Source organism: Ovis canadensis, chromosome 3, assembly GCF_042477335.2.
Source record: "Ovis canadensis isolate MfBH-ARS-UI-01 breed Bighorn chromosome 3, ARS-UI_OviCan_v2, whole genome shotgun sequence".
Lineage (NCBI taxonomy): Eukaryota > Metazoa > Chordata > Mammalia > Artiodactyla > Bovidae > Ovis > Ovis canadensis.
In genome coordinates this window covers 187,630,857-187,656,634 of record NC_091247.1, presented here as the reverse complement: position 1 = coordinate 187,656,634, position 25,778 = coordinate 187,630,857, and the positions used below count along the sequence as shown (strand labels likewise).

Genomic DNA, 25,778 nt, shown 5'->3' with positions numbered 1-25,778 from the left:
AAGTTGTGAGGTAAGGCTTTCAAGTGTCTAACTATGACCAGAGTGTAAACAAGATCACTGGGTTAGGAACCATTCTCAATAATACTTACTCAGATCAACCCAGAATTTCTCTGCAATCAAGATGAGATCCACTTTCATGACTAATATTCATAATAATTTCCTGGGGAGGTTGCATTTAGACTTAAAAGGGATAATATGCAAAGATAATGTATGTTCATTTTGCAGATGCTCAAGAAATATTCTTTTCTTGTTTATAACAATATTTCTATTGTTCAGGAGCATCATAGTGTTGATTCTCGATAAAAAGCATACTGAATGAAAAAAATCATAAAAGCATCAAGCCAGGTCAGTGGCAGCAGGGACTTCACTTCCGTTTGAAGATGTGAAGACTGCTCATTAACCAGAGAGCAACTGAGCTAAGACACTGTTCACGATGGTTGAGGGATTTATGAGGAAACCCTCTAGAAGTGTGCAAGGGCATATCCATGTATGGCTCAAAACACTTTTGAGTCATTTAAATGTACACAGGATTTGGGGAGCTGAAGTTGCATGATACACATCTGCTAGTTTTATTGAACTTATTTCTTTATAGATCTCTTTACTCTCGGGTGATTTGGCATTATGTTTGCTATAATTCTATAGCACTCTGGAATTTCAAAATAAATACATCCCTAAGGTGGACAAATTGCTTCTTTTTTTTTTTTTTTTTTGTACATCTGACCATCTTTTCCACTCAGCCAGAGCAAGCAGTCTAGTGACTATGGGGACAAGGGAAAATGATGAAGAAGATGCTTGGCAGAATACAATTAGGAAACATAATTAACATTATAACCCTGTTCCAGTTTCTAGCTCATTTCCCTCCTTCTTCTTCAAAGAACTACAATTTTTGAACAACACTTCCTCCCTGCCCTTCCTATTTCTCTCAGTGATTCCGATTAAACTAGATTTCATCATGTTGAATGAAGATGGGGAAGAAACAACCAAAGGAGGGTCCTATCAGAAAACCTAGTTACATTCCTGGATTTTTATCTCACATTTTCTTTACTGATTCTTTCCCACCATCTCCATTCTGCAAGCAATAAATGCTGGAGAGGGTGTGGAGAAAAGGGAACCCTCCTACACTGTTGGTGGGAATGCAAACTAGTACAGCCACTATGGAGAACAGTGTGGAGATTCCTTAAAAAATTGCAAATAGAACTCCCTTATGACCCAGCAATCCCACTTCTGGGCATACACACCGAGGAAACCAGAATTGAAAGAGACACATGTACCCCAATGTTCATCGCAGCACTGTTTATAATAGCCAGGACATGGAAACAACCTAGATGTCCATCAGCAGATGAATGGATAAGAAAGCTGTGGTACATATACACAATGGAGTATTACTCAGCCGTTAAAAAGAATTCATTTGAATCAGTTCTGATGAGATGGATGAAACTGGAGCCAATTATACAGAGTGAAGTAAGCCAGAAAGAAAAACACCAATACAGTATACTAACACATATATATGGAATTTAGGAAGATGGCAATGACGACCCTGTATGCAAGTCAGGAAAAAAGACACAGATGGGTATAACGGACTTTTGGTCTCAGAGGGAGAGGGAGAGGGTGGGATGATTTGGGAGAATGGGAATTCTAACATGTATACTGTCATGTGAGAATTGGATCGCCGGTCCGTGTCTGACGTAGGGTGCAGCGTGCTTGGGGCTGGTGCATGGGGATGACCCGGAGAGATGTTGTGGGGAGGGAGGTGGGAGGGGGGGTCATGTTTGGGAACGCATGTAAGAATTAAAGATTTTAAAATTAAAAAAAAAAATTAAAAAAAAATAAATAAAAATAAATTTACTTTCTATAAAAAAAAAAAACAAAAAAAAAAACAGAGAAAAGGCTCACCTAGTGTCCTTTAGCAGGACCTGCTAGTATTTCCATAAGGACAAAGGAATGCCTTTGTATTAAGCATATAATATTAAGCATTGTGCTTGGTCATGGAACAAAGATGAAACTTATTTGAAGTCAGGGCAGAAGTGGGCAGAGAGCATGGTAGTGTTACAGATGGGACCATTATAAAGCATACTGACCATTAAGTGCTTAATGATCACAGCCAAGAGCTATTATTGCCAAGGATGCTATTTAATATTGCCCCTGTTTTGTCTTAGTAGGAGAATAATTTTCAGCCCTTAATTCAAGCAGGAAATAACTACCTGACACAATGGTTTAACTCTTACACAATCCAATACAGCCATTGGATTAGCTACCAGGAGTCATTGAATGCTCAGGTTGAAGAGACAGAGCTGAAACAAACTTTCCTGGATTTAACAAATGAAGTATCCTAACCATCTACATAAAGAGCAAATGGGATAGGCTAATATAGACACTGAGACAAGAAGAACTTGGAACACAATAAGAGTATACAAATCTGATAAGAACTCTTCATCTTACTGGTTAAGAGATATCAAAGTTTCTTGCTGAGAGGAACTGGAGACTTATTTTCAAAACTTAATTACTATTTATAGATGGGGTATAGAAACTTGTGTAGTAAACTGTATACAGCATTCCTTAGAATGTTTGATGCCTTTAAATATCGTTACAAAATTCCTGATTGAAGGAATTCCTCTCAGTTATTGCCATATGAAGATATTGAATTGGATGAATTTGGCTTCACTATTTAGAAAAATAAGAAATTTGTTTAATTGGTTCCACTTTCCTCTGCCAAAGTTTTTTCTTCACATAATAGCCAGAGATCTTACAGCTAATAAATGAAGTCATGGCTCACTTCTGATCAAAAGCCATCAACGGTCTCACATGTCACTCAGAATATAGCTCAAAGTTCTTTCCATGACCTAAAGGCTCTCAGTGACCTGGCCCTCATCTACCACTCACATCAGAGAGGCTTTATCTGACCACACTATGAAGAGTGGCCCTGCCTCACTACCAACTTCTCCCTTACCTTGCCTCATATAGCACTTCCATTCACTGGAGATATTCATATTTCTTTCACTATCACCTGTTTCTACATAGTAAGCCTTATTAGATTGGGGACATTTTATATCCTAAAACATCCAGAAGAATACCTGGCAAATAGAAGAACTAAACAGAAGTTATTGAACTGATAGATTAAGATCCTTGGTCTAAATAGGCATAGCGGGTAACCGGCATCTGTTATAAAAATGTTCTCCTAGTCATTATTTTTCACTGTGTGGGCAATATTTTATAGTCATCATATCAGTTATACCATAGTTGCTTCTCTATAAATAACTAATTATAAATTGAAACATCTGCAGTCTACTTGGTATGGTAGCAACCTATTTAGACATAATTTCCTTCTCCTGGGTGTCTAAGCTTTCCCTAGATTGTTATTTCATACATGCCTATACTTGTAAAGCATCCCATTACTTACTATGGCGTGTGGGACTGTGCGTAACATATACAAAAATTAAAAGCATTCCAAAAATATAAATAAAATTGCTATTCAATCAGTGATTGAATGGTTTAAAACTGGCAAAATTTTTGTAAAAATTTAGTTTACAAAACCAAGTAAAACATTGGTTTAGTGAACTAATTAAATTTATAGAAAGACTTAATGCAGTGTATGCCAAAGCACAGTTTTTTAAATGTGTCATGTTTTAATCAACTTAAGATTGAAGATAATAGTAAATAATATCATTCATTTTTTAAAACATTTTTGACAGTAATACATTTAGGAAAGTTAAATATTAAGGTAAGAAATTTAACACATGGAGGGAATTAGATATTACTAATCAAGTAAATATTCAAGATATTCAAGAATAATCAGGGCTGTACATTGTCACCCTACTTATTTAACTTATATGCAGAGTACATCATGAGAAATGCTGGACTGGAAGAAGCACAAGCTGGAATGAAGATTGCCAGGAGAAATACCAACAACCTCAGATATGCAGATGACACCACCCTTATGGCAGAAAGTGAAGAAGAACTAAAAAGCCTCTTGATGAAAGTGAAAGGGGAGAGTGAAAAAGTTGGCTTACAGCTCAACATTCCAAAAACTAAGATCATGGCATCTGGTCCCATCACTTCATGGCAAATAGACGGGGAAACAGTGGAAAAAATGGCTGACTTTATTTTTTGGGGCTCCAAAATCACTGCAGATGGTGATTGCAGCCATGAAATTAAAAGATGCTTACTCCTTGGAAGGAAACTTATAACCAACCTAGACAGCATATTAAAAAGCAGAGACATTACTTTGTCAACAAAGGTCCATCTAATCAAGGCTATTGTTTTTCCAGTGGTGATGTATGGATGTGAGAGTTGGACTATAAAGAAAGCTGAGTGCCAAAGAATTGATGCTTTTGAACTGTGGTGTTGGAGAAGCCTCTTGAGAGTCCCTTGGACTGCAAGGAGATCCAACCAGCCCATCCTAAAGGAGATCAGTCCTGGGTGTTCATTGGAAGGACTGATGTTGAAGGTGAAACTACAATACTTTGGCCACCTGATGTGAAGAGCTGACTCATTGAAAAAGACCCTGAAGCTGGGAAAGATTGAAGGTGGGAGAAGAAGGAGATGACAGAGGATAAGACGGTTGGATGGCATCACCGACTCAATGGACATGGGTTTGAGGGGACTCTGGGAGTTGATGATGGACAGGGAGGCCTGGTGTAGTGCGGATCATGGGGTCGCAAAGAGTTGGACACGACTGAGCGACTGAACTCGCTCAAGTTCTCTACTGAATCTACTTGTTATCTACTGAATCAAGTAGATAACAAGTATCTGTTTTCTTTATTTACAAGATTATAGCATGTTGGGTATAAGTGACACAACTTATTTTAGTAACTAAATTTTACAGAACTGTACTTTTATTATCTTATTTTATTTTCAAAATTATTCCCATGGGGCTGATATTATTTAAACCTTTTTTTAATGGTTGTATGAACAAGTTCAGAAATGGTAAGCAGTTTCCCCCAAATGATATGACTAGGTGGTAACAAATCCTAGATTGTAATTAAAGGACACTCGTTTTGAGTTCCTGTGGTCTTCTGCTTTCCTCTGTGACTTTCTTCAAGGGAAATACTGCTTCACATTTTACAAACCAGAAGGACAAATTCAGAATTGTTTTCATGGACTTAGATTTCAAAGCTAGTGAGTGACATACTATATTTCTTTGAGAATGGGAATTCTAACATGTATACTATCATGTAAGAACTGAATCGCCAGTCCATGTCTGACGTAGGGTGCAGCATGCTTGGGGCTGGTGCATGGGGATGACCCAGAGAGATGTTGTGGGGAGGGAGGCGGGAGGGGGGGTCATGTTTGGGAACGCATGTAAGAATTAAAGATTTTAAAATTAAAAAAATAAAAAAATAAAAATTAAAAAAAAAAAAGAAAATCAGTTACTGAATTTTAGGAAACTATTTAATGCAGTCTATTATAGAAGAAGAGAAGATTTTGAATATTTAAAAATCAACTGCATATTCTTTTCACTACATAAGAAAATCTTAATAATTAAACTAGTTAAATGCAAGAAAGGAAAAATTTTAATTCAATACTACCAGTAGAATTAGGCTAAATTCCTAAACCTTGCAACAGACCTGCATATGTTGCTAGAACATTATGGGCATAAAAAGTTTCTTTCTGTTTCCTATAACCTCCAAATATTATAATATAGTAAGACACAAACAGTAAATACAATCAAATTATACTTCAGTGTGGATTTTTCACCAAATATATATAAGAAAGAAAAGTAGCCTAGACATTCCCTGAAATAGCATTTATTCTGACTACTGTTCTGAATAAGGCCAAAAAATTACTGCTTAGTACTTCATGCATTTTTGATTAATGTTGTAAAAATAAATTTGACAGGGTTATGTTTTAAATTTTTTACATACATTTTGTCAAAAGTATCATATTAAAATTTTATTCAATTCAAATTACGTAAGTACTTTGAGATTTTAATTTTGTAAACCAAAAGTGAAATTCCATGTTAAAAAATTGTTTTCTTTTTTTCATTTCTTTTTAACATATTTCAAACATGCAATCTAACAGTTCAGGGCAAACAACACTGAAGCAAGAGTCAATTAATGATTTAAAATCTAGTTTTGAACTTTCTATTAATCAGCAGTGTGAACTGATAATTTTCTTATCATTGGACCTCCATTTGCTAAACTATAAAAAAAAAAGGATAACTTGACTTCTCTACCAATTCTAAAATAATATGACCATAAGATCCAGACTTTCAAAACCTACTTAGAACATACCCTTGAGCTTTTAGGTTAATATAAAAAGACTTCTTTCCTGTTATAAGCCTCATGCACTTTATTATGAGAACAAAATCTCAAATCATTATTTAACACATATTGATTTTACTTATATATAGTCCAACTTAGATATTTTATTATACAACCTAAAAGGAACAAATTGGAGAAGTAAGGAATGTAGGAAGCATGTATACTTATATGGAGAAAAAACAGTGTAACAGATGAACAAAGAACAAAAATAGAAGTCTGCTTTTTAAATTTACTATCATAATTAATGGTCATAAAGATCACCACTGATATGCAAAGGCTAAATTATATTCAGTAGCGTCCATTGAAAAAGTAGGGATATATATATGTATATGTGTGTGTGTATGTGTGTTCTTAAATTATATTTCTAAACTGGGCACACAAATATATGTTTTGAAATCTAAAAAAATTACCATAAAAGAGTCATTTTTTAGACTATCTAAATAAATGCTCTATTATTTATTCTGAAATCTTGATTTTTTAAAAAAACAGAAATTCAGATTTTTTTCAGTTGCAGTGAAATGTGAAATTTTGATACAAGGAAGCCCTTTGAAATTCTCTGTATAAAAAAGATTAGAAGACTGTAACAATGTCATAGCTATTTTGCCTTGTTAATAGTTGAAAACCTTATCTTAATATCAAGCATTTAAAGGACTAATTAAGCTTCCCTAAAAGTAATAAATATGTGGAATATATTCCACATGTGGCATGGTCCCCAATGGCTCAATGGATAAAGAATCTGCCTGCAATGCCAGAGATACAGGAAATGTGAGTTTGATCACTGAGTCATGAAGATCCCCTGGAGAAGGAAATGGCAACCCACTCCAGTATTTTTGCCTGGGAAATCCCATGGACAGAGGAACCTGGCAGGCCTTAGTCCATAGGGTCACAAAGAGTTGGACAGACTGAGCAACTAAGCATGCATACATGCATGATCCTAGAAGTTTACAGGAAATTAAGCTGTTTGTAATCAGGAATCATTTTATCTCTTTGTTATATCTTTCAGGATATAAGAAACTGAATGACACACACAAATCAGAGTAATTCCAAAGGGTTTAATTGGGGGGTGGGCGTCTAAGGGGTGTAAGCAGGAAGTAGGGAAATCACAGGAGACAGCGTGATGTCCTAGCTGCTGGTAAGAGTAGAGGTAGTAATGACCCCAAGGTCTGAAAGGACAAGGGAGAGGACAGTTACCAGATCTCAGAAAGAGGTGTAATAAGAAAAGCCTACTTTGAGAGAACTGTACCCTCAGGTAAAGCACATAGCCAGCCTGAGACAATCTCTCATAGAAAAATCTAAAGAGACTACATAGCCAAATGGCATTCTCCTTCTGCCCTAACATCTTTTGCCAGAATTCAGAGAGCTTAGAGTGTGTGGACAAACAAGTCGACCTCTTTATGCGTCAAACAGGTTGAAGAATAGTGAAAAGTAGCATACTGAAGATAACCAGAATCATTAACTCTTGAGGTTTTATAAGATATATATTATAAGTGCATGCAGAGGTTGGTGAGGGGAAAAAGAGGAGGAGATGGGCCCAGTGGAAAAGGAAGAGTCAAATCAGAGGGGAAATAAGAAGCATGTTAGGTAGCAGTGTACATCATAAAAGAAAAAGTAGTATCTACTCACTGAGTCATGGCATACAGTAACTAAATAGATTTGAATTATTTATTGCACAAAACTTTCCAGTCTAAGTAGAAAAACACACCATCTAAAACTATCTTCAATATAATAATAGGGCAAAGCTACTTTTAGCACCAAGATCTTCATTCCTATATAATAAGCCAACTATAACAAAAACCAAAACAATATAACAATGATATCATTCTGCCAATGCTTTTTAGCAGCTAATGTATAGTGAGCATTTAGAAAAGGTCTGGATCTATGCTAAGCACATATCTCATTTAGTTTATTCAACAAAACATGATTAATGTTCTCATAATCCCCATTTGGCAGAAAAGATAATTAAGACTTAGAGAGATCTAGTAACTTGCTCAAAAATACGCAGATTAATGACCTAGTAAGTATGTAAATCCATGGTCAGTTTGTTTCAAAGTTCTCACTGAATTCTTCCATTCTTTTCCTGATTTGGGTGGGTATCCTTGTGACTTTCTGTCAGTAAGAACTTTCACAAAGACTTAGAAAATATATTAATGAATCAGTCAGAAATAAAGAATATAATAACTGACATAAAAATACATTAAAAAATCAAGCATTATAATATTTACAGGGTCCCCAAAATGATAAGAGAGAGACAAAGAGACAGAAAATATATCTGAAGAAATAATGGTTGAAAACTTCCCTAAATTGTGGGCATCCAGGTATAGAAAGCACAGGCAGCCCCAAACAAGATAAACCTAAAAAGGTACACACCAAGGCATATTATAATTAAAATGGCAAAAGTTAAAGAGAGAATGATCGACTTGGATTCATTCTAAGGTTGCAAGAATGGTACAATCTCCACAAATTCAATCAATATGACATACTATATGAACAAAACAAAAAGTAAAAATCATATCATCAACAGATGTTGAAAAGGCATTTTATAAAGTTCAACATCAATTTATGATAAAAACTCTCAACAAAGTGGGCATAGAAGGAGCATACCTCAACATAATAAAGATCATATATGATAAACCCAAACAATACCCAGTTGTGGATGTGGCTGGTGATAGAAGCAAGGTCCAATGCTCTAAAGAGCAATATTGCATAGGAACCTGGAATGTTAGGTCCATGAATCAAGGCAAATTGGAAATGGTCAAACAGGAGATGGAAAGAGTGAACATTGACATTCTAGGAATCAGCAAACTAAAATGGACAGGAATGGGTGAATTTAACTCAGATGACCAGTATATCTACTACTGTGGGCAGGAATCCCTTAGAAGAAATGGAGTAGCCATCATGGTCAACAGAAGAGTCTAATGCAGTACTTGGATGCAATCTCAAAAACAACAGAATGATCTCTGTTCGTTTCCAAGGCAAACCAGTGACTATCACAGTAATCCAAGTCTATGCGCCAACCAGTAATGTTGAAGAAGCTGAAGTTGAATGGTTCTATGAAGACCTACAAGACCTTTTAGAACTAACACCCAAAAACGATATCCTTTTCATTATAGGGGACTGGAATGCAAAAGTAAGAAGTCAAGAAACAGCTGAAGTAATAGGCAAATTTGGCCTTGGAATATGGAATGAAGCAGGGCAAAGGCTAATAGAGTTTCCCCAAGAGAATGCACTAGCTCATAGCAAACACCCTCTTCCAACAACACAGGGGAAGACCCTACACATGGACATCACCAGATGGTCAACACTGAAATTAGATTGATTATATTCTTTGCAGACAAAAATGGAGAAGCTCTATAGAGTCAGCAAAAACAAGACTGGGAGCTGACTGTGGCTCAGATCATGAACTCCTTATTGCCAAATTCAGACTGAAATTGAAGAAACTAGGGAAACCCACTAGACCAGTCAGGTATGATCGAAATCAAATTCCTTATGATTATACAGTGGAAGAGAGAAATAGATTTAAGGGACTAGATCCGATAGATAGAGTGTCTGATGAACTATGGACTGAGGTTAGTGACATTGTACAGGAGACAGGGATCAAGACCATCCCCATGGAACTGCTACTGCTACTGCTAAGTCACTTCAGTCGTGTCCGACTCTGTGCGACCCCATAGACGGCAGCCCACCAGGCTCCCCCATCCCTGGGATTCTCCAGTCAAGAACACTGGAGTGGGTTGCCATTTCCTTCTCCAATGCATGAAAGTGAAAAGTGAAAGTGAAGTTGTTCAGTCGTGCCTGACTGTTAGGGACCCTATGGACTGCAGCCTACCAGGCTCCTCCGTCCATGGGATTTTCCAGGCAAGAGTACTGGAGTGGGATGCCATTGCCTTCTCCGCCCCCATGGAAAAGAAATGCAAAAAAGCAAAATGGCTGTCTGAAGAGGCCTTAAAAATAGCTGTGAAAAGAAGGAAGCGAAAAGCAAAGGAGAAAAGGAAAAATATACCCATTTGAATGCAGAGTTCAAAAGAATAGCAAGGAGAGATAAGAAAGTCTTCCTCAAAACCAGAACTGAAAGAGACACATGTACCCCAGTGTTCATCGCAGCACTGTTTATAATACCCAGGACATGGAAACAACCTAGATGTCCATCAGCAGATGAATGGATAAGAAAGCTGTTGTACATATACACAATGGAGTATTATTCAGCTATTAAAAATAATATATTTGAATCAGTTCTAATGAGGTGGATGAAACTGGAGCCAATTATACAGAGTGAAGTAAGCCAGAAAGAAAAACACCAATACAGTATACTAACACATATATATGGAATTTAGAAAGATGGTAATTATGACCCTGTATGCAAGACAGCAAAAGAGACACAGATGTATAGAGCGGACTTTTGGACTCTGAGGGAGAGGGAGAGGGTGGGATGATTTGGGACAATGGCATTGAAACATGTATACTATCATGTAAGAAATGAATCACCAGTCTATGTTCGACGCAGGATGCAGGATGCTTGGGGCTGGTGCATGGGGATGATCCAGAGGGATGATGTGGGGTGGAAGGTGGGAGGGGGGATTCATGTTTGGGAGCTCACGTACACCCGTGGCGGATTCATGTCAATGTATGCCAAAACCAATACAGTATTGTAAAATAAAATAAAGTAAAAATAAAATTTTAAATTAAAAAAAATAAAAAATCAAATAAAATTACATGCCAGCCTATTGAAAAAAAATTGATTTGTGTTATTAGTGAAATGTAGCTCTGTCTTGGTAAAAATGGTATTTTGATTTATTCTCACTTTATCTACCTGTACCGCTTCCAAAAAATACAGCCTACTTAAAAATCCACACTTTGAATTCTTGTTAAAAAGAAAAAAAAAAAAAGAAAGAAAGAAAGTCTTCCTCAGTGATCAGGGCAAAGAAATAGAGGAAAACAATAGAATCAGAAAGACTAGTGATCTCTTCAAGAAAATTAGTGATACCAAGGGCACATTTCATGCAAAGATGAGCACAATAAGAGACAGAGATGGTATGAACCTAACAGAAGCAGAAGATATTAAGAGAAGGTGGCAAGAATACACAGAAGAACTATAGAAAAAGATCTTCACCCAGATACCCATGACTGTGTAATCACTCACCTGAGCCAGACATCCCAGAATGTGAAGTCAAGTGGGTCTTACAGAACATCACTATGAACAAAGCTAGTGGAGGTGATGGAATTCCAGTTGAGATATTTCAAATCCTAAAAGATGACTTTGTTAATGTGTTCTACTCACATTGTAATATATTACTTTATATACATTTTATGTTCCAGTAGTTCAGTTCAGTTCAGTAGTATGCCAGCAAATTTAGAAAACTCAGCAGTGGCCACAGGACTGGAAAAGGTCAGTTTTCATTCCAATCACAAAGAAAGGCAATGCCAAAGAATGTTCAAACTACGCACAATTGCACTCATCTCACATGCTAGCAAAGTAATGCTCAAAATTCTCCAAGCCAGGTTTCAACAGTACATGAACCATGAACTTCCAGATGTTCAAGATGGATTTTAAAAAGGCAGAGGAACCAGAGATCAAATTGTCAACATCCACTGAATTATCAAAACAGCAAGAGAGTTCCAGAAAAACATCTACTGTTTATTGACTACAACAAAGACTTTGACTCTGTGGATCACAACAAACTGCAGAAAATTCTAAAAGAGATGGGAATACTAGACCACCTTACTCCATCCTGAGAAATCTGTATGTAGTTCAAAAAGCAACAGTTGGAACTGGATATGGAACAACAAACTGGTTCCAAATTGGGAAAGGAGTAGTCAAGGCTATGTATTTCCACCCTGCTTATTTAACTTATATGTAGAGTATTTCATGAAAAATGCTGGACTGGATGAAGCACAAACTGGAATCAAGATTTCTTGGAGAAATATCAATAACCTCAGATACGCAGATGATACCACCCTGACAGCAGAAAGTGAAAAACTAAAGAGCCTTTTGATGAAAGTGAAGGCAGGTGGAGAAGGGGATAACAGAGGTTGAGATGGTTGGATGGCATCACCGACATGAGTTTGAGCAAACTCTGGGTGTTGGTGATGGACAGGGAAGACTGGTGTGCAGCAGTCCATGGGGTCTCAAAGAGTCAGACACAACTGAGTGACTGAACTGAACTGAACTACTGAAACGTAAAATGTAAATAAAATAACATATTACAAATTATTCCTTTTCCATATTCATCTAGTTTCTACCATTTTTGCCAAAGGGTAATGACTATTATTGGACTTCTTAGGTGTTTCTAGTTATAAAGAATTCAGTTGCCAATGCAAGAGATGTAAGAGAGAGATGCAGGTTCCATCTCTGAGTCAGAAAGATCCCCTGGAGGAGGGCATGGCAACCCACCCCAGTATTCTTTCCTGGAGAATCTCATGGACAGAGGACCCTAATGGGCTACAGTCCATGGGGTCACAAAGAGTCCAACATGACTGGGAAGCTAAGCACATTGCCTGCGTGCATGCTAAGTTGCTTCAGTTGTTTCTTACTCTTTGTGACCTTAGGGACTATAACCTGCCATGGTCCTCCGTCCATGAGATTCTCCAGGAAAGAATACTGCAGTGGGTTATCATGCTCTCCTGCAGGGGATCTTCCCAACCTGGGGATTGAACCCAGGCCTTCTGCATTGCATTCTCTGCTGTCTGAGCCACCGGGGAAGCCCAAGCATAGTGGAGTGGGTAACCTATCCCTTCTCCAGAGGATCTTCCCGACCCAGGAATCCAACTAGGGCCTCCTGCATTACAGGCAGATTCTTTACCAGTTGAGCTACCAAGGATACATGCAATAACTATTATTAAAATTTTATATCTCCTTATAAAGACCTTAAAAAGCCTCTTGATGAAAGTGAAAGTGGAGAGTGAAAAGGTTGGCTTAAAGCTCAACATTCAGAAAACAAAGATCATGGCATCTGGTCCCATCACTTCATGGGAAATAGATGGGGAAACAGTGGAAACAGTGTCAGACTTTATTATTTGGGCTCCAAAATCACTGCACATGGTGATTGCAGCCATGAAATTAAAAGACTCTTACTCTTTGGAAGAAAAGTTATGAGCAACCTAGATAGCATATTCAAAAGCAGAGACATTACCCTGCCGACTAAGGTCCGTCTAGTCAAGGCTATGGTTTTTCCAGTGGTCATGTACTGATGTGAAAGTTGGACTGTGAAGAAGGCTGAGCACAGAAGAATTGATTCTTTTGATCTGTGGTGTTGGAGAAGACTCTTGAGAGTCCCTTGGACTGCAAGGAGATCCAACCAATCCATTCTGGAGATCAGCCCTGGGATTTCTTTGGAAGGAATGATGCTAAAGCTGAAACTCCAGTACTTTGGCCACCTCATGTGAAGAGTTCATTCATTGGGAAAGACTGTGATGCTGGGAATGATTGGCGGCAGGAGGAGAAGGGGACAACAGAGGATAAGAAGGCTGGATGGCATCACTGACTCGATGGACGTGAGTCTGAGTGAACTCCGGGAGATGGTGATAGATAGGGAGGCCTGGCGTGCTGCGATTCATGGGGTCGCAAAGAGTCGGACATGGCTGAGCAACTGAACTGAACTGAACTGATTGCGTATATAACTCAATGTGAATATATATTTTTCTTTCCCATTTTAGAAGTAGAGGTATAGGGTATACACTATCTTTCAATGTGATTTTTTCCTACATTGGAGATGTTTCTATGTTAGGTGAAGTGCTGATTGGCTTACCATATTTTTAACATGCAATGAGATGAGCTCTAAAGTGAAAACTAATTTTTTGCACAAAATAAAGATACAACTTTACTGTCTTCTTAGTCATTCAAACTGAAATTTTAAAAAACCCTGCTAATTCCTGATATAAATATTAATCCTACTTGTATAGAAATAATTAGTAATACAATTATACCTGATATGTGTCTCTTTTTTCAACCTGATAGGATTATTAACAATAAATTTAAAATATTAGTATTTCTGGCTTATTTCACATATGAATTTGTGGTACACACTCAATAATTTTTAAATTTTTTGTCTACAGAAAGTAGTTAATGGCAACAAGTATAACCAAACATATCAATAAAGTACTTCATTGCATTGTTTTTTCCCCTCAGAGATTTGTACTAACATACAATCTTTCACTTGACCTTATATGAAAATAGGCTGTTAATTATTCAACAAATATTTAGTGAGGGCATTAAACTACATTACTATTTCATTCCTTTCTTCTTCTTTCCAGAAAACTCTATAATTTCTGTGTGAATTTTTTAAAATTAAAGATATATGAGTAGGAAAAGACAATTTCTTAAGCAAATTTTAACTCTTTCTTTTTTTCATTTTTATTAATCTGAGGATATAAAAATGCTTAATAATTTCTCAGTAAATTCTCAAAAGAGAAGTTTTAATTAAATACTACATTAACCTAAAAGATGATACTAGTACATACTGAGAACTTTGGTTCCATATTCAGGAAACAGGTTTCGTCACTATCTTCACAACAAAAAAGTCATAAGTAGTATCTAGAAGAGTGCGTGGCTCAGTTAATGGGAAACGTCATTTGACTAGAACAATTTAATAAAATACATTATTATCCTCATACTTTCTTTTATATCTAGAGTACTGAAATGAAAATGTCTAAAGCCATGGCAGACATAATAAAGGCATCCTTAAAGATGGCTGCATCCTAATTACAAGGCCTGAGTATGCTACCTACATGGCAAAAAAGGACTTTGCAGATATGATTAAGATTATAAACCTTGGGATGGGAAGCTTATCCTTGATTGCTCACATGGGCTCAGTCTACACAAAGGAATTTCTGTGACTGCTAAAATTTGGAAAAGGCAAGGAAATGCATCACCCCTAGAGCCTCTAAAAAGGCATAGAGTCCTGCCAACACCTTGAGTTCAGTCCAATAAGACCTATGTTGGACTTCTAACCTACAGAAATATGATGTGATAAATTTGTGTTAAGACACTATATTTGTGGTAAGTTTTACAGGAGAAATAAAAAAGTAATACCTGAAGCATATGGGAGAATTAAAAATAAAACTGAAGGGTTCATTTATGTTTACCAAAAACAGTTTATGTTCTATAAACGGTCAAAAATTGAAGCTTCCATGAGGAATGCTTACTATGTTTTTAAGGACCACCTATGGAACATAAAAACTATGAATGTTAAAAAGAAAATCCACTATCAGTCACCTATAAAAGTATGTTAATTTTTATACTTCATTTAGGGGTTACCTACCTCTGATCCCAAATATATGAACAGAATGTATTTTTTATGGTAACATTTTTCACATTCCTAGTACTCAAAGCATGTCAAACATAGAGTAGGTAATCAGCAGGTAGTTGCTGAATAAATAAAAGAACGAATAAGATTGGAGAATCAAGAGAAATAACCTAACAATTAATTCTTATCTGCATTTTATAATTCTAGAATATGCCATATATCTAAAACAGTAAAATTTCCCTCTTCACCACTGTTATTCCTGTAGGAATATAATAAGGTAAAAAATGATATGAAATAAAAAAAGCTTCAATGTTCCTTTGAAATATAATCTAGATTGTTCCTTAATAGATAATCACAATGGAGACCATGAAATAAAAACCCAATAGCTAAAATGCTTGGATGATGTAATGCAATAAACTGACAATATAATACTAGTGTACTGCAAAAGGAACTATTTCTAATTTAACAGTTTTCTTATTTTTTAAATAACCTCTGTCTCTGTCTAAAACTTAAACTTTTTAAGTTTATAATTTGTGGTAAAACTTTTATAAAAGATGTTAAATACATAAAGACAGCCTGGCAGTAAAAAATTAAATACCTTCATTTAATAACTAATAAATGAAAAAAATTAGCAATCTAACCTCCTTAGGAGACCAGTTCCCTAATTCTGTTTATCCAGTTCTATTCTGGACAAATATTCTTGAATATAGAAGAAATTTCTGTAAAAAGAATGCAATAATTTTTAGTATAACAAAATTTAGGGCTAATTTAAATGTCCAACAATAAAAGATTCACTAGGGAAAATGGATCATATCTTGAACATCATGTACTAAAACAAATATCATCTGAAAAAAAGCATGGAAAAGTTTAAACTTATATTGACTTTAATTACTTTCAAACATTTATAGAAAAACAAATAGAAAGCAATATGCCAAGATTTTACATATTAATTCATGGCATTATAGGCTATTTAATTGCATAATTTTATTCTATTTTTCAAATTTTGATATTATTTTATAATCAGAAAAATCATTTTACAATGAAAAAGAAAGTCCTAATGTAAGCAATTCCAGTTGAGTTATATCATATCCTAAAAGATGATGCTGTGAAAGTGCTGCACTCAGTATGGCAGCAAATTTGCAAAACTCAAGAGTAACCACAGGAATGGAAAAGGTCAGTTTTCATTCCAATCCCAAAGAAAAGCAATACCAAAGAATACACAACTACCACACAATTGCACTCATCTCACATGCTAGTAAAATAATGCTCAAAATTTTCCAAGCCAGGCTTCAACAATATATGAACCATGAACTTACAGATGTTCAATCTGGTTTTAGAAAAGGCAGAGGAATCCGAGATCAAATTGTCAACATTCACTGGATCATTGAAAAAGCAAGAGAGTTCCAGAAAAACATCTATTTCTGCTTTATTGACTATGCCAAAGCCTTTGACTGTGTGGATCACAATAAACTGTGGAAAATTCTGAAAGAGATGGGAATACCAGACCCCTTGACTTGATTCTTGAGAAATCTATATTTAGGTCAGGAAGCAACAGTTAGAACTGGACATGGAACAACAGACTGGTTCCAAATAGGAAAAAGAGTACGTCAAGGCTGTATATTGTCACCCTAGTTATTTAACTTCTATGCAGAGTACATCTTGAGAAACGCTGGACTGGAAGAAGCACAAGCTGGAATCATGATTGCCAGGAGAAATATCAATAACTTTAGTTATGCAGATGACACCACCCTTATGGCAGAAAGTGAAGAAGAACTAAAAAGCCTCTTGATGAAAGTGAAAGAGGAGAGTGAAAAAGTTGGCTTAAAGCTCAACATTCAGAAAACTAAGATCATGACATCTGGTCCCATCACTTCATGGCAAATAGATGGGGAAATAGTGGAAACAGTGGCTGACTTTATTTTGGGGGGCTCCAAAATCACTGCAGATGGTGACTGCAGCCATGAAATTAAAAGATGCTTACTCCTTGGAAGGAAAGTTATGACCAAACTAGACAGCATATAGAAAAGCAGAGACATTACTTTGCCAACAAAGGTCCATCTAGACAAGGCTATGGTTTTTCCTGTGGTCATGTATGGATGTGAGAGTTGGACTGTGAAGAAAGCTGAATGCTAAAGAAATGATGCATTTGAACTGTGGTGTTGGAGAAGACTCTTGAGAGTCCCTTGGACTGCAAGGAGATCCAATCAGTCCATCCTAAAGGAGATCAGTCCTGGGTGTTCATTGGAAGGACTGATGTTGAAGGTGAAACTCCAATACTTTGGCCACCTGATGCAAAGAGCTGATTCATTCCAGAAGACCCTGATGCTGGGAAAGATTGAGAGCAGGAGGAGAAGGAGACAACAAAGGATGAGATGGTTGGATGGCATCACTGACTCAATGGACATGAATTTGGGTAATCTCCGGGATTTGGTGGTGGACAGGGAGGCCTGGGGTGCTGCAGTCCATGGGATTGCAAAGAGTCGGACATAAATGAGTGACTGAACTGAACTGAACTGAATGTAAACCAATCACTTCCTCATTATTTGCCATATCAAATGGTATAATTTTATGAATTCCACAAAAGCTTCTGAAGGAGTGGGCTGTTTTAAGCCCAATCAAGGCCTTTCCAAATGGCATCAAAGTACATTTTAGGTTAAACCTGAGGAATGAAATCTTCTTAAATAATTAAAATCAATAATAACTATTTGGAAATTGACTGTAGAGAATAAGTTAAACATAAATATTTTACAAGTGAAAAGTCCTATTACTTTTGGCAAATTAGAGGAACTGTCCAGTATGGTGAAGTAATGAACTTCCTCAAAACAAGAAGTGTAGAAACAAAGGTTAGACATTAAAAGAAAAGATTTTTTATGTATACAATCACTAATATTACCTAGATAATGTTAAATGCCTGAATTATTTGTGTACATATACAATTCATACACTGTTTGCAGGTATTTAGGACAAAATTTCCCTAACTTTTTGAAACTAATCTGGGTAAAAATTAGGTTTATATATCACTGCAGGTCAAATAAATGGAATATATTGGCAGAATTATAACTTACTGTGGTAGCACAATGAATATCTTTCCATACTGTGGCTTCTCTGGAGAGATCAGAGGCTTCAAACAAATTATCAAAAATCACTTCCCCAATCATGTCATGTCTAGAAAATCTGTCAAAATCATACACACTGAAATGTAGTTTTCTGTTGCTTAGTTGATCATATGCTACAGGAAACTGAAAAGTTTCATCAAACAGAGGATTTAAAGTCTTTCTGTGCACACGAGTCTGAAATTTCTTTTTCCTGTCTGGAAGAAGATACATCTTCACATAAGGGTCAGAAGTTCCCATGAAGTCTTTAGCAGGGAGATCTAAGGCTTTGATAATTTTCACCACTAGAAGTTCATTTTCATAGTCATACTGGAGGGTGAAATTAAGCTTTCCACAGGTTTTGACATCTTCTTTCCTATTGTCCTCAGAGTCCACTGATTTCTGTTTGTAGAGCTCTGGTTTTATTCTCCCAATGCTGGTTGTTGTTTCTCCTCTTTGTAAAATGGGTTCTGTGCCCATGCCAAAATCAACACTGGAAACCTGCATTTGCCTTGGTAGGTGTCTTCTGAAGGAATTGTGTCTGTATACATATACATATATATATACACAAAAAAATCATTTAGGTAGATTATTTTGATAATAATGTTATATACAGTGGCATAAAAACTCTTCCCCACACCCATGATGATGAAGTATTCTATCGACAGCAATAAACAGATGGACACAAACACATATACACACAGTACTTTTGAAAAACCAGGGATGAAGTATTCAAAGAAAAAATCTCCTAAAATGATAGAAACACCTAAAACACACAAATGCACAATTTACAAGTTCTTGGTATTTTTACTTACCATCATAAGCACAATTACAAAGAAAGAGGATTACCAAAAAAGTTCAATATTATACAAAATGTTATAAATGTTATCAATTACTTGGGTGCATCAAGATGTAGACATTATGTAAACAAATCATTCAGATGAATGGTTTCTTTTCATCTGGATATTTTGGTCCTATGAATTTTCATTTTAGTGTCAATATTAAAGACATAAGTCCACATGTTCTTACACTGTGTTATTTCTAACATTTAACCAAATTAATGTTTACTGTTCAAAATATATATAATTATGACAGCCAAAATGAGTACATTTTACTTTTTTCAACATAGAGTGGCTTCAGAAACTCTTAAGGATTGAGATTGTAGAATTTTAGAACCTGGGGTTAAATAATAGTTCTTTAACATCAACATTTCCAGGACATTATACATATATATATATATATATATATATATATCAGCATATATATATATATATATATAAGCTTATTAATTGTCACCTAACTGTGACTTGCATTAAGACCTGATTCTCATACTTTCTCCATGATTTCTAGCATGAGCTATATCAACTTATGTGTTTCCTTAAGGTCTAGTTCCAGGTTTTCTGTTCTTTTTTCAGTCACTCCATTAGACCAATAATCAGTTCCTGAGCTACAATTACTATGTTAAATATGATGATTCCCAGAGATTCCTGAGATATAGATATACCTCATATAGACAAAAATTTAGTTCCATATCTCTTTGTCTTCAAGGGGGATTTCTAAACAAATGTCCTAATTTTGCCCCAAAGTCAAGCAAATTCATTATTTTCTCTATTTTTCTTTCAAATCTGTTATCTCTTCTATAATCTCTTATAACAGGTCTAACAGTTTTATCAATCATTTATGCTTGGAATCCTGCAGTATGCTTTGAATCACCTTTCCTTTAATTCATGGGCTTTGCTCAATTTTCTAACTCCTGTTGATCTGCTGCTTTGAGACATCTCATATAATTGCCCATTCTGCTTCATTTCCATTGCTATTCAGTCCAGATTCTTATCACCTCATACTTTGCTTTCTACAGTAGCCTTCAGTTTGGCTTTCCTTCTTTCAGCTCTCTCTTACACTCAATAGCTCTCCAGCACTTATGTCAAAATTCTTTGCTCATGTCATTATATCTTTTTTCACTTGATCAAAATTGAAAAATTATTTCTATACAAAAACAAACTAGGACTACTTTATCTCAGATGAGGGAATTTGCTCCTAATTAAACTATACTAAATTCAAAACGAAAATAATTCAATATTTTAGTTTCCATATTTGAGTATAAATATAAAAGTCTTTACTGACTGACTCAAAGCTTGAAGTGGTCTGCTTCCTCAGATTGATCTCGTTTTAATGCGTTGAACATGCTATAAAATATATTTTAATCTTGACTCTATTCCAGATAGATCAGGGGCTTAAATTAGGGTCACAAATCATCAGGAAATAATAAGAGTTTTAAAAGGAATACAGGTAGTATATATTGCTGTGAATTATTAAATAGATCTAATATAGCCTACTTTATACATTCAACATTCTTAAGAGATTTGGAATACTTACTAAACAGTCTAATGTTTCTGCCAAAGTCACTTTCACTTATGCAGCAATTTAATTTTTTTTTAATTTTTGCAAGCAAAAACCCCCACAAATTTTTTTCTTATTGTTTATAAATTGATCCATAATTTCACCTCCCTTATGCTTTTCAATAAAATTTAATCTTCTGTCCTCCCCCTAAAAAATCAATTATTTGTTTCTTATGTCACTGAATATAACTGTGCAGCTGTAAGCCCCTTGTAACAGAATCAAAAAAGTAGTAAGATTTTCATTCTAGTAAGCCAGTACCCTAATTATAGAGCAAATAGTGCCTGTTCTAAGTCAGAGTTTAGCTAGTCAGCTAGGAGAAGCTTTAATTATTACAATGTTAAAGTATTGTCATCACACACAGATCTTCTTTACTGCATTTTTTTTCCTCCTTTGGAATGATAGAGGTAAGTGGCTATTTAGTCTCACACAAATATCCAACCAATTAAAGTACAGGCAATTAGACTGCTACAGACCCCACTCTTAACTTTCAAACCTAAGAAGACGCAACATAAATACCCCTCCAGATGGAGAAGGAAAAGTTCTACCCATCTTACCTGGAACATCCGAGGGTAGCTACTAAATATAGTCAATATTACATAATGTCATAGGAACAAATGTAATCAATACGACAATTTTAAAATATTATTTTACCAACAGTTCTTTTCTTTCAAACAAAATCAGAGACCAGAAGTTGAATACATATGGACAGAATCTCTTTGGGTGACAGGTGAGTAGAGTCCTGGAATCCCACTGGAAACCATGCCAATATTTTCCACTATCCAAGCAAAAGCACTTGAAGAGGATTACACTGAGACGAGATTTTTAAAATGCTGCACTTGAAATCAGACAATAGTTTGGTCCCAGCTTTCCTATGAAGTGAGCAACTTTGGACAAGTCACTTCACCTTTTGAACTTTATTTTCCTCATCCATGCTGCTGCTCAGTTGCTTCAGTCATGCCTGGTTCTTTGAGAACCTATGGGCTGTCACTCATGAGGATCCTCTGTCCATGGGGTTCTCCAGGCAAGGATACTGGTGTAGGTTACCATTTCCTCTCCAGGGAATCCCGACCCAGGTATCAAACCCATGTCTCTTACAATGTATTGTTCTTCATCCTGCTCACAGCACCAATTGTCTTGCTGTATCTCACTGTGCACACTGTTTGCTGAAACCATGGTAAGCAAGGCGAGAGTTAAGAGACTGGAAGAAAATGTGAGGAGTCTAGCAACTCTAGACCTGTTTATTCTCTCCTGGCTGGTGCAGCAGCCATAGCAGAAACAACATAACTGCACACAACCCTTCTTTCTTGTCTTCCATTATCACTTTCACATCAGTCCCCCTGAATACACCACTCCAGGCTCTAAAAAGTTCAAGTCAACAGATCATATCCATAATATTGTAAAGTAATTAGCCTCCAATTAAAATAAATAAATTTATATTAAAAAAGATCGTATCCCCATTAACATTTATTGTGAGTCATTTTCAGTTCAGTCACTCAGTTGTGTCCAACTCTTTGTGACCCCATGGACTGTAGCAGACCAGGCTTCCCTTTCTATCACCAACACCTGGAGCTAGCTCAAATTTATGTCCATTGAGTTGATGAATCCATCTAACTATCTCATCCTCTGTCACCTCCATCTCTTCCTGCTGTCAATATTTCCCACCATCAGAGTCTTTTCCAGTGAGTCAGGTCTTTGCATCAGGTGGCTGAAGTGTTGGAGCTGCAGATCAGCATCAGTCCTCCCAGGGAATATTCAGAGTTGATTTTCTTTAGGATTGACTAGTTTGATCTCCTTGCTATTCAAGGAACTCTCAAGAATCTTCTCCAGAACCACAATTTCAAAGCATTAATTCTTCAGTGCTCAGCCTTTTTATTGTCCAACTTTCATACCTGTACATCACTGTTGGAAAAACCATAGCTTTCACTATAGGGACTTTGTCAGCAAAGTGATGTCTCTGCTTTTAAAAATGCTGTCTAGGTTTGTCATAGCTTTTCTTCCAAGGAGCAAACATCTTTGAATTTCATTACTGCAGTCACTATCCGCAGAGATTTTGGAGCGCAAGAAAATAAAGGATGTCACTGTTTCCATGTTTTGCCCATTTATTTGCCATGAAGTGATGGGACCAGATGCCATGATCTTAGTTTTCTAAATGTTGAGTTTTAAGTCAGCATTTTTGCTCTCCTATTTCACCTTCATCAAGGCCTTTTAGGTTCCATTTATCTTTCTGCCACTACGGTGTCATCTACATATCTGAGGTTATTGCTATTTCTCCCAAAAACCTTGATTCCAGTTTGTATTTCATCCAGCCTGGCATTTCACATCAGGTACTCTGTGTATCAGTTAAATAAGTAGGGTGACAATATACAACCTTGATGCACTCCTGTCACAATTTTCAACCATTCCATGGTACCACATTTGGTTCTAACTGTTACTTCCTGGCCTGCATACAAGTTGCTCAGGAGGTAGGTAAGGTGGTCTTTTATTCTCATTTCTTTAAGAATTTTCCACAGTTTGCTGTGATCCACACAGTGAAAGGCTTCATTGTAGTCAGTGGAGGAGAAGTAGATGTTTTCCTGGAATTTGCTTGCTTTTTCTATGATCCAGTGAATGTTGGCAATTTGATCTTTGGTTCCTCTGCCTTTTCTAAATTCAGCTTAAGCATGTGGAACTTCTCAGTTTACATACTGTTGAAGCCTCAGTTCAGTTCAGCTGATCAGTACTGTTCAGCCCTTCGTGACCCCATGAACCACAGCACGCCAGGCTCCCCATCCATCACCAAACCCTGCAGTCACCCCAAACCAATGTCCATTGAGTCAGTGATGCTATCCAACAATCTCATCCTCTGTCGTCCCCTTCTCCTCCTGCCCTCAATCCTTCACAGCATCAGGGTCTTTTCCAGTGAGTCAGCTCTTCACATCAGGTGGCCAAAGTATCGGAGTTTCAGCTTCAACATCAGTCCTTCCAATGAACACCCAGGACTGATCTCCTTTAGGATGGACTGGTTGGATCTCCTTGCAGTCCAAGGGACTCTCAAGAGTCTTCTCCAACACCACAGTTCAAAAGCATCAATTCTTCAGCGCTCAGCCTTCTTCACAGTCCAACTCTCACATCCATACATGACCACTGGAGAAACCATAGCCTTGACTAGACGGACCTTTGTTGACAAAGTAATGTTTCTGTTTTTTAATATGCTGTCTAGGTTGGTCATAACTTTCCTTCCAAAAAGTAAGCGTCTTTTAATTTCATGGCTGCAATCACCGTCTGCAGTGATTCTGGAGCCCAGAAAAATAAAGTGAGTCACTGTTTCCACTGTTTTCCTATCAATTTGCTATGAAATGATGGGACCGGGTGTCATGATGTTAGTTTTCTGAATGTTGAGCTTTAAGCCAACTTTTTCACTCTCCACTTTCACTTTCATCAAGAGGCTCTTTGGTTTTTCTTCACTTTCTGCCATAAGGGTGGTGTCATCTGCATATCTCAGGTTATTGATATTTCTCCTGACAATCTTGATCCCAGTTTGTGCTTCCTACAGCCCAGCATTTCTCATGATGTACTCTGCATATAAGTTAAATAAGCAGGGTGTCAATATACAGCCTTGATGTACTCCTTTTGCTATTTGGAACCAGTCTGTTGTTCCATGTCCAGTTCTAACTGTTGCTTCCTGACCTAAATATAGATTTCTAAAGAAGCAGGTCAAGTGGTCTGGTTTTCCCATCTTTAAGAATTTTCCACAGTTTATTGTGATCCACACAGTCAAAGGCTTTGGAATAGTCAACAAAGCAGACACAGATGTTTTTCTGGAACTCTCTTGCTGTTTCCATGATCCAGCAGATGTTGGCAATTTGATCTCTGGTTCCTCTGCTTTTTCTAAAACCAGCTTGAACATCTGGAAATTCATGGTTCACATACTGATGAAGCCTGGCTTGGGGAATTTTAAGCATTACTATACTAGCGTGTGAAATGAGTCCAAGCATTCTTTGGCATTGCCTTTCTTTGGGATTGGAATGAAAATTGACCTTTTTCAGTCCTGTGGCCACTGCTGAGTTTTCCAAATTTGCTGGCTTATTGAGTGCAGCACTTTCACAACATCATCTTTCAGAATTTCAAATAGCTCAACTGGAATTCCATCACCTTCACTAGCTGTGTTTGTAGTGATGCTTTTAAGGCCACTTGATTTCACATTCCAGGATGGCTGGCTCTAAGTGAGTGATCACACCATCATGATTATTTGAGTTGTGAAGATCTTTTTTGTATAATTCTTCTCTGTATTCTTGCTACCTCTTCTTAACATCTTCTGCTTCTGTTAGGTCCATACAATTTCTGTCCTTTATTGAGCCCATCTTTGCATGAAATATTCCCTTGGCATCTCTAATTCTCTTGAAGTGATCTCTAATCTTTCCCATTCTATAATTTTTCTTTATTTCTTTGCATTGATCTCTGAGGAAGGCTTTCTTATCTCTCCTTGCTATTCCTTGGAATTCTGCATTCAAATGTGTATATCTTTCTTTTTCTCCTTTGCTTTTTGCTTCCCTTCTTTTCACAGTCATTTGTAACGCCTCCTCAGACAGCCATTTTACTTTTTTGCATTTCTTTTTCTTGGGTTTTGATTCCTGTCTTCTGTACAATGCCACGAACCTCTGTCCATAGTTCATCAGGCACTCTATCTATCAGATCTAGTCCTTATTTCTCACTTCCACTGTATAGTCATAAGGGATTTGATTTAGGTCATAACTGAATGGTCTAGTGGTTTTCTCCACTTTATTCAATTTCAGTCTGAATCTGGTAAT

General features: G+C 36.6%; 1 protein-coding gene across 1 annotated transcript in view; it reads right to left on the bottom strand.

Annotated features, from left to right (window-relative positions):
* Positions 1-25,778, bottom strand: part of SYT10 (synaptotagmin 10) — a 106,368-nt gene that overhangs the window by 33,888 nt on the left and 46,702 nt on the right. Inside the window, exon 3 of the mRNA XM_069586487.1 lies at positions 18,565-19,132. Coding sequence (XP_069442588.1) covers positions 18,565-19,132 — 568 coding nt within the window. The remainder of the gene's footprint in view (positions 1-18,564; positions 19,133-25,778) is intronic.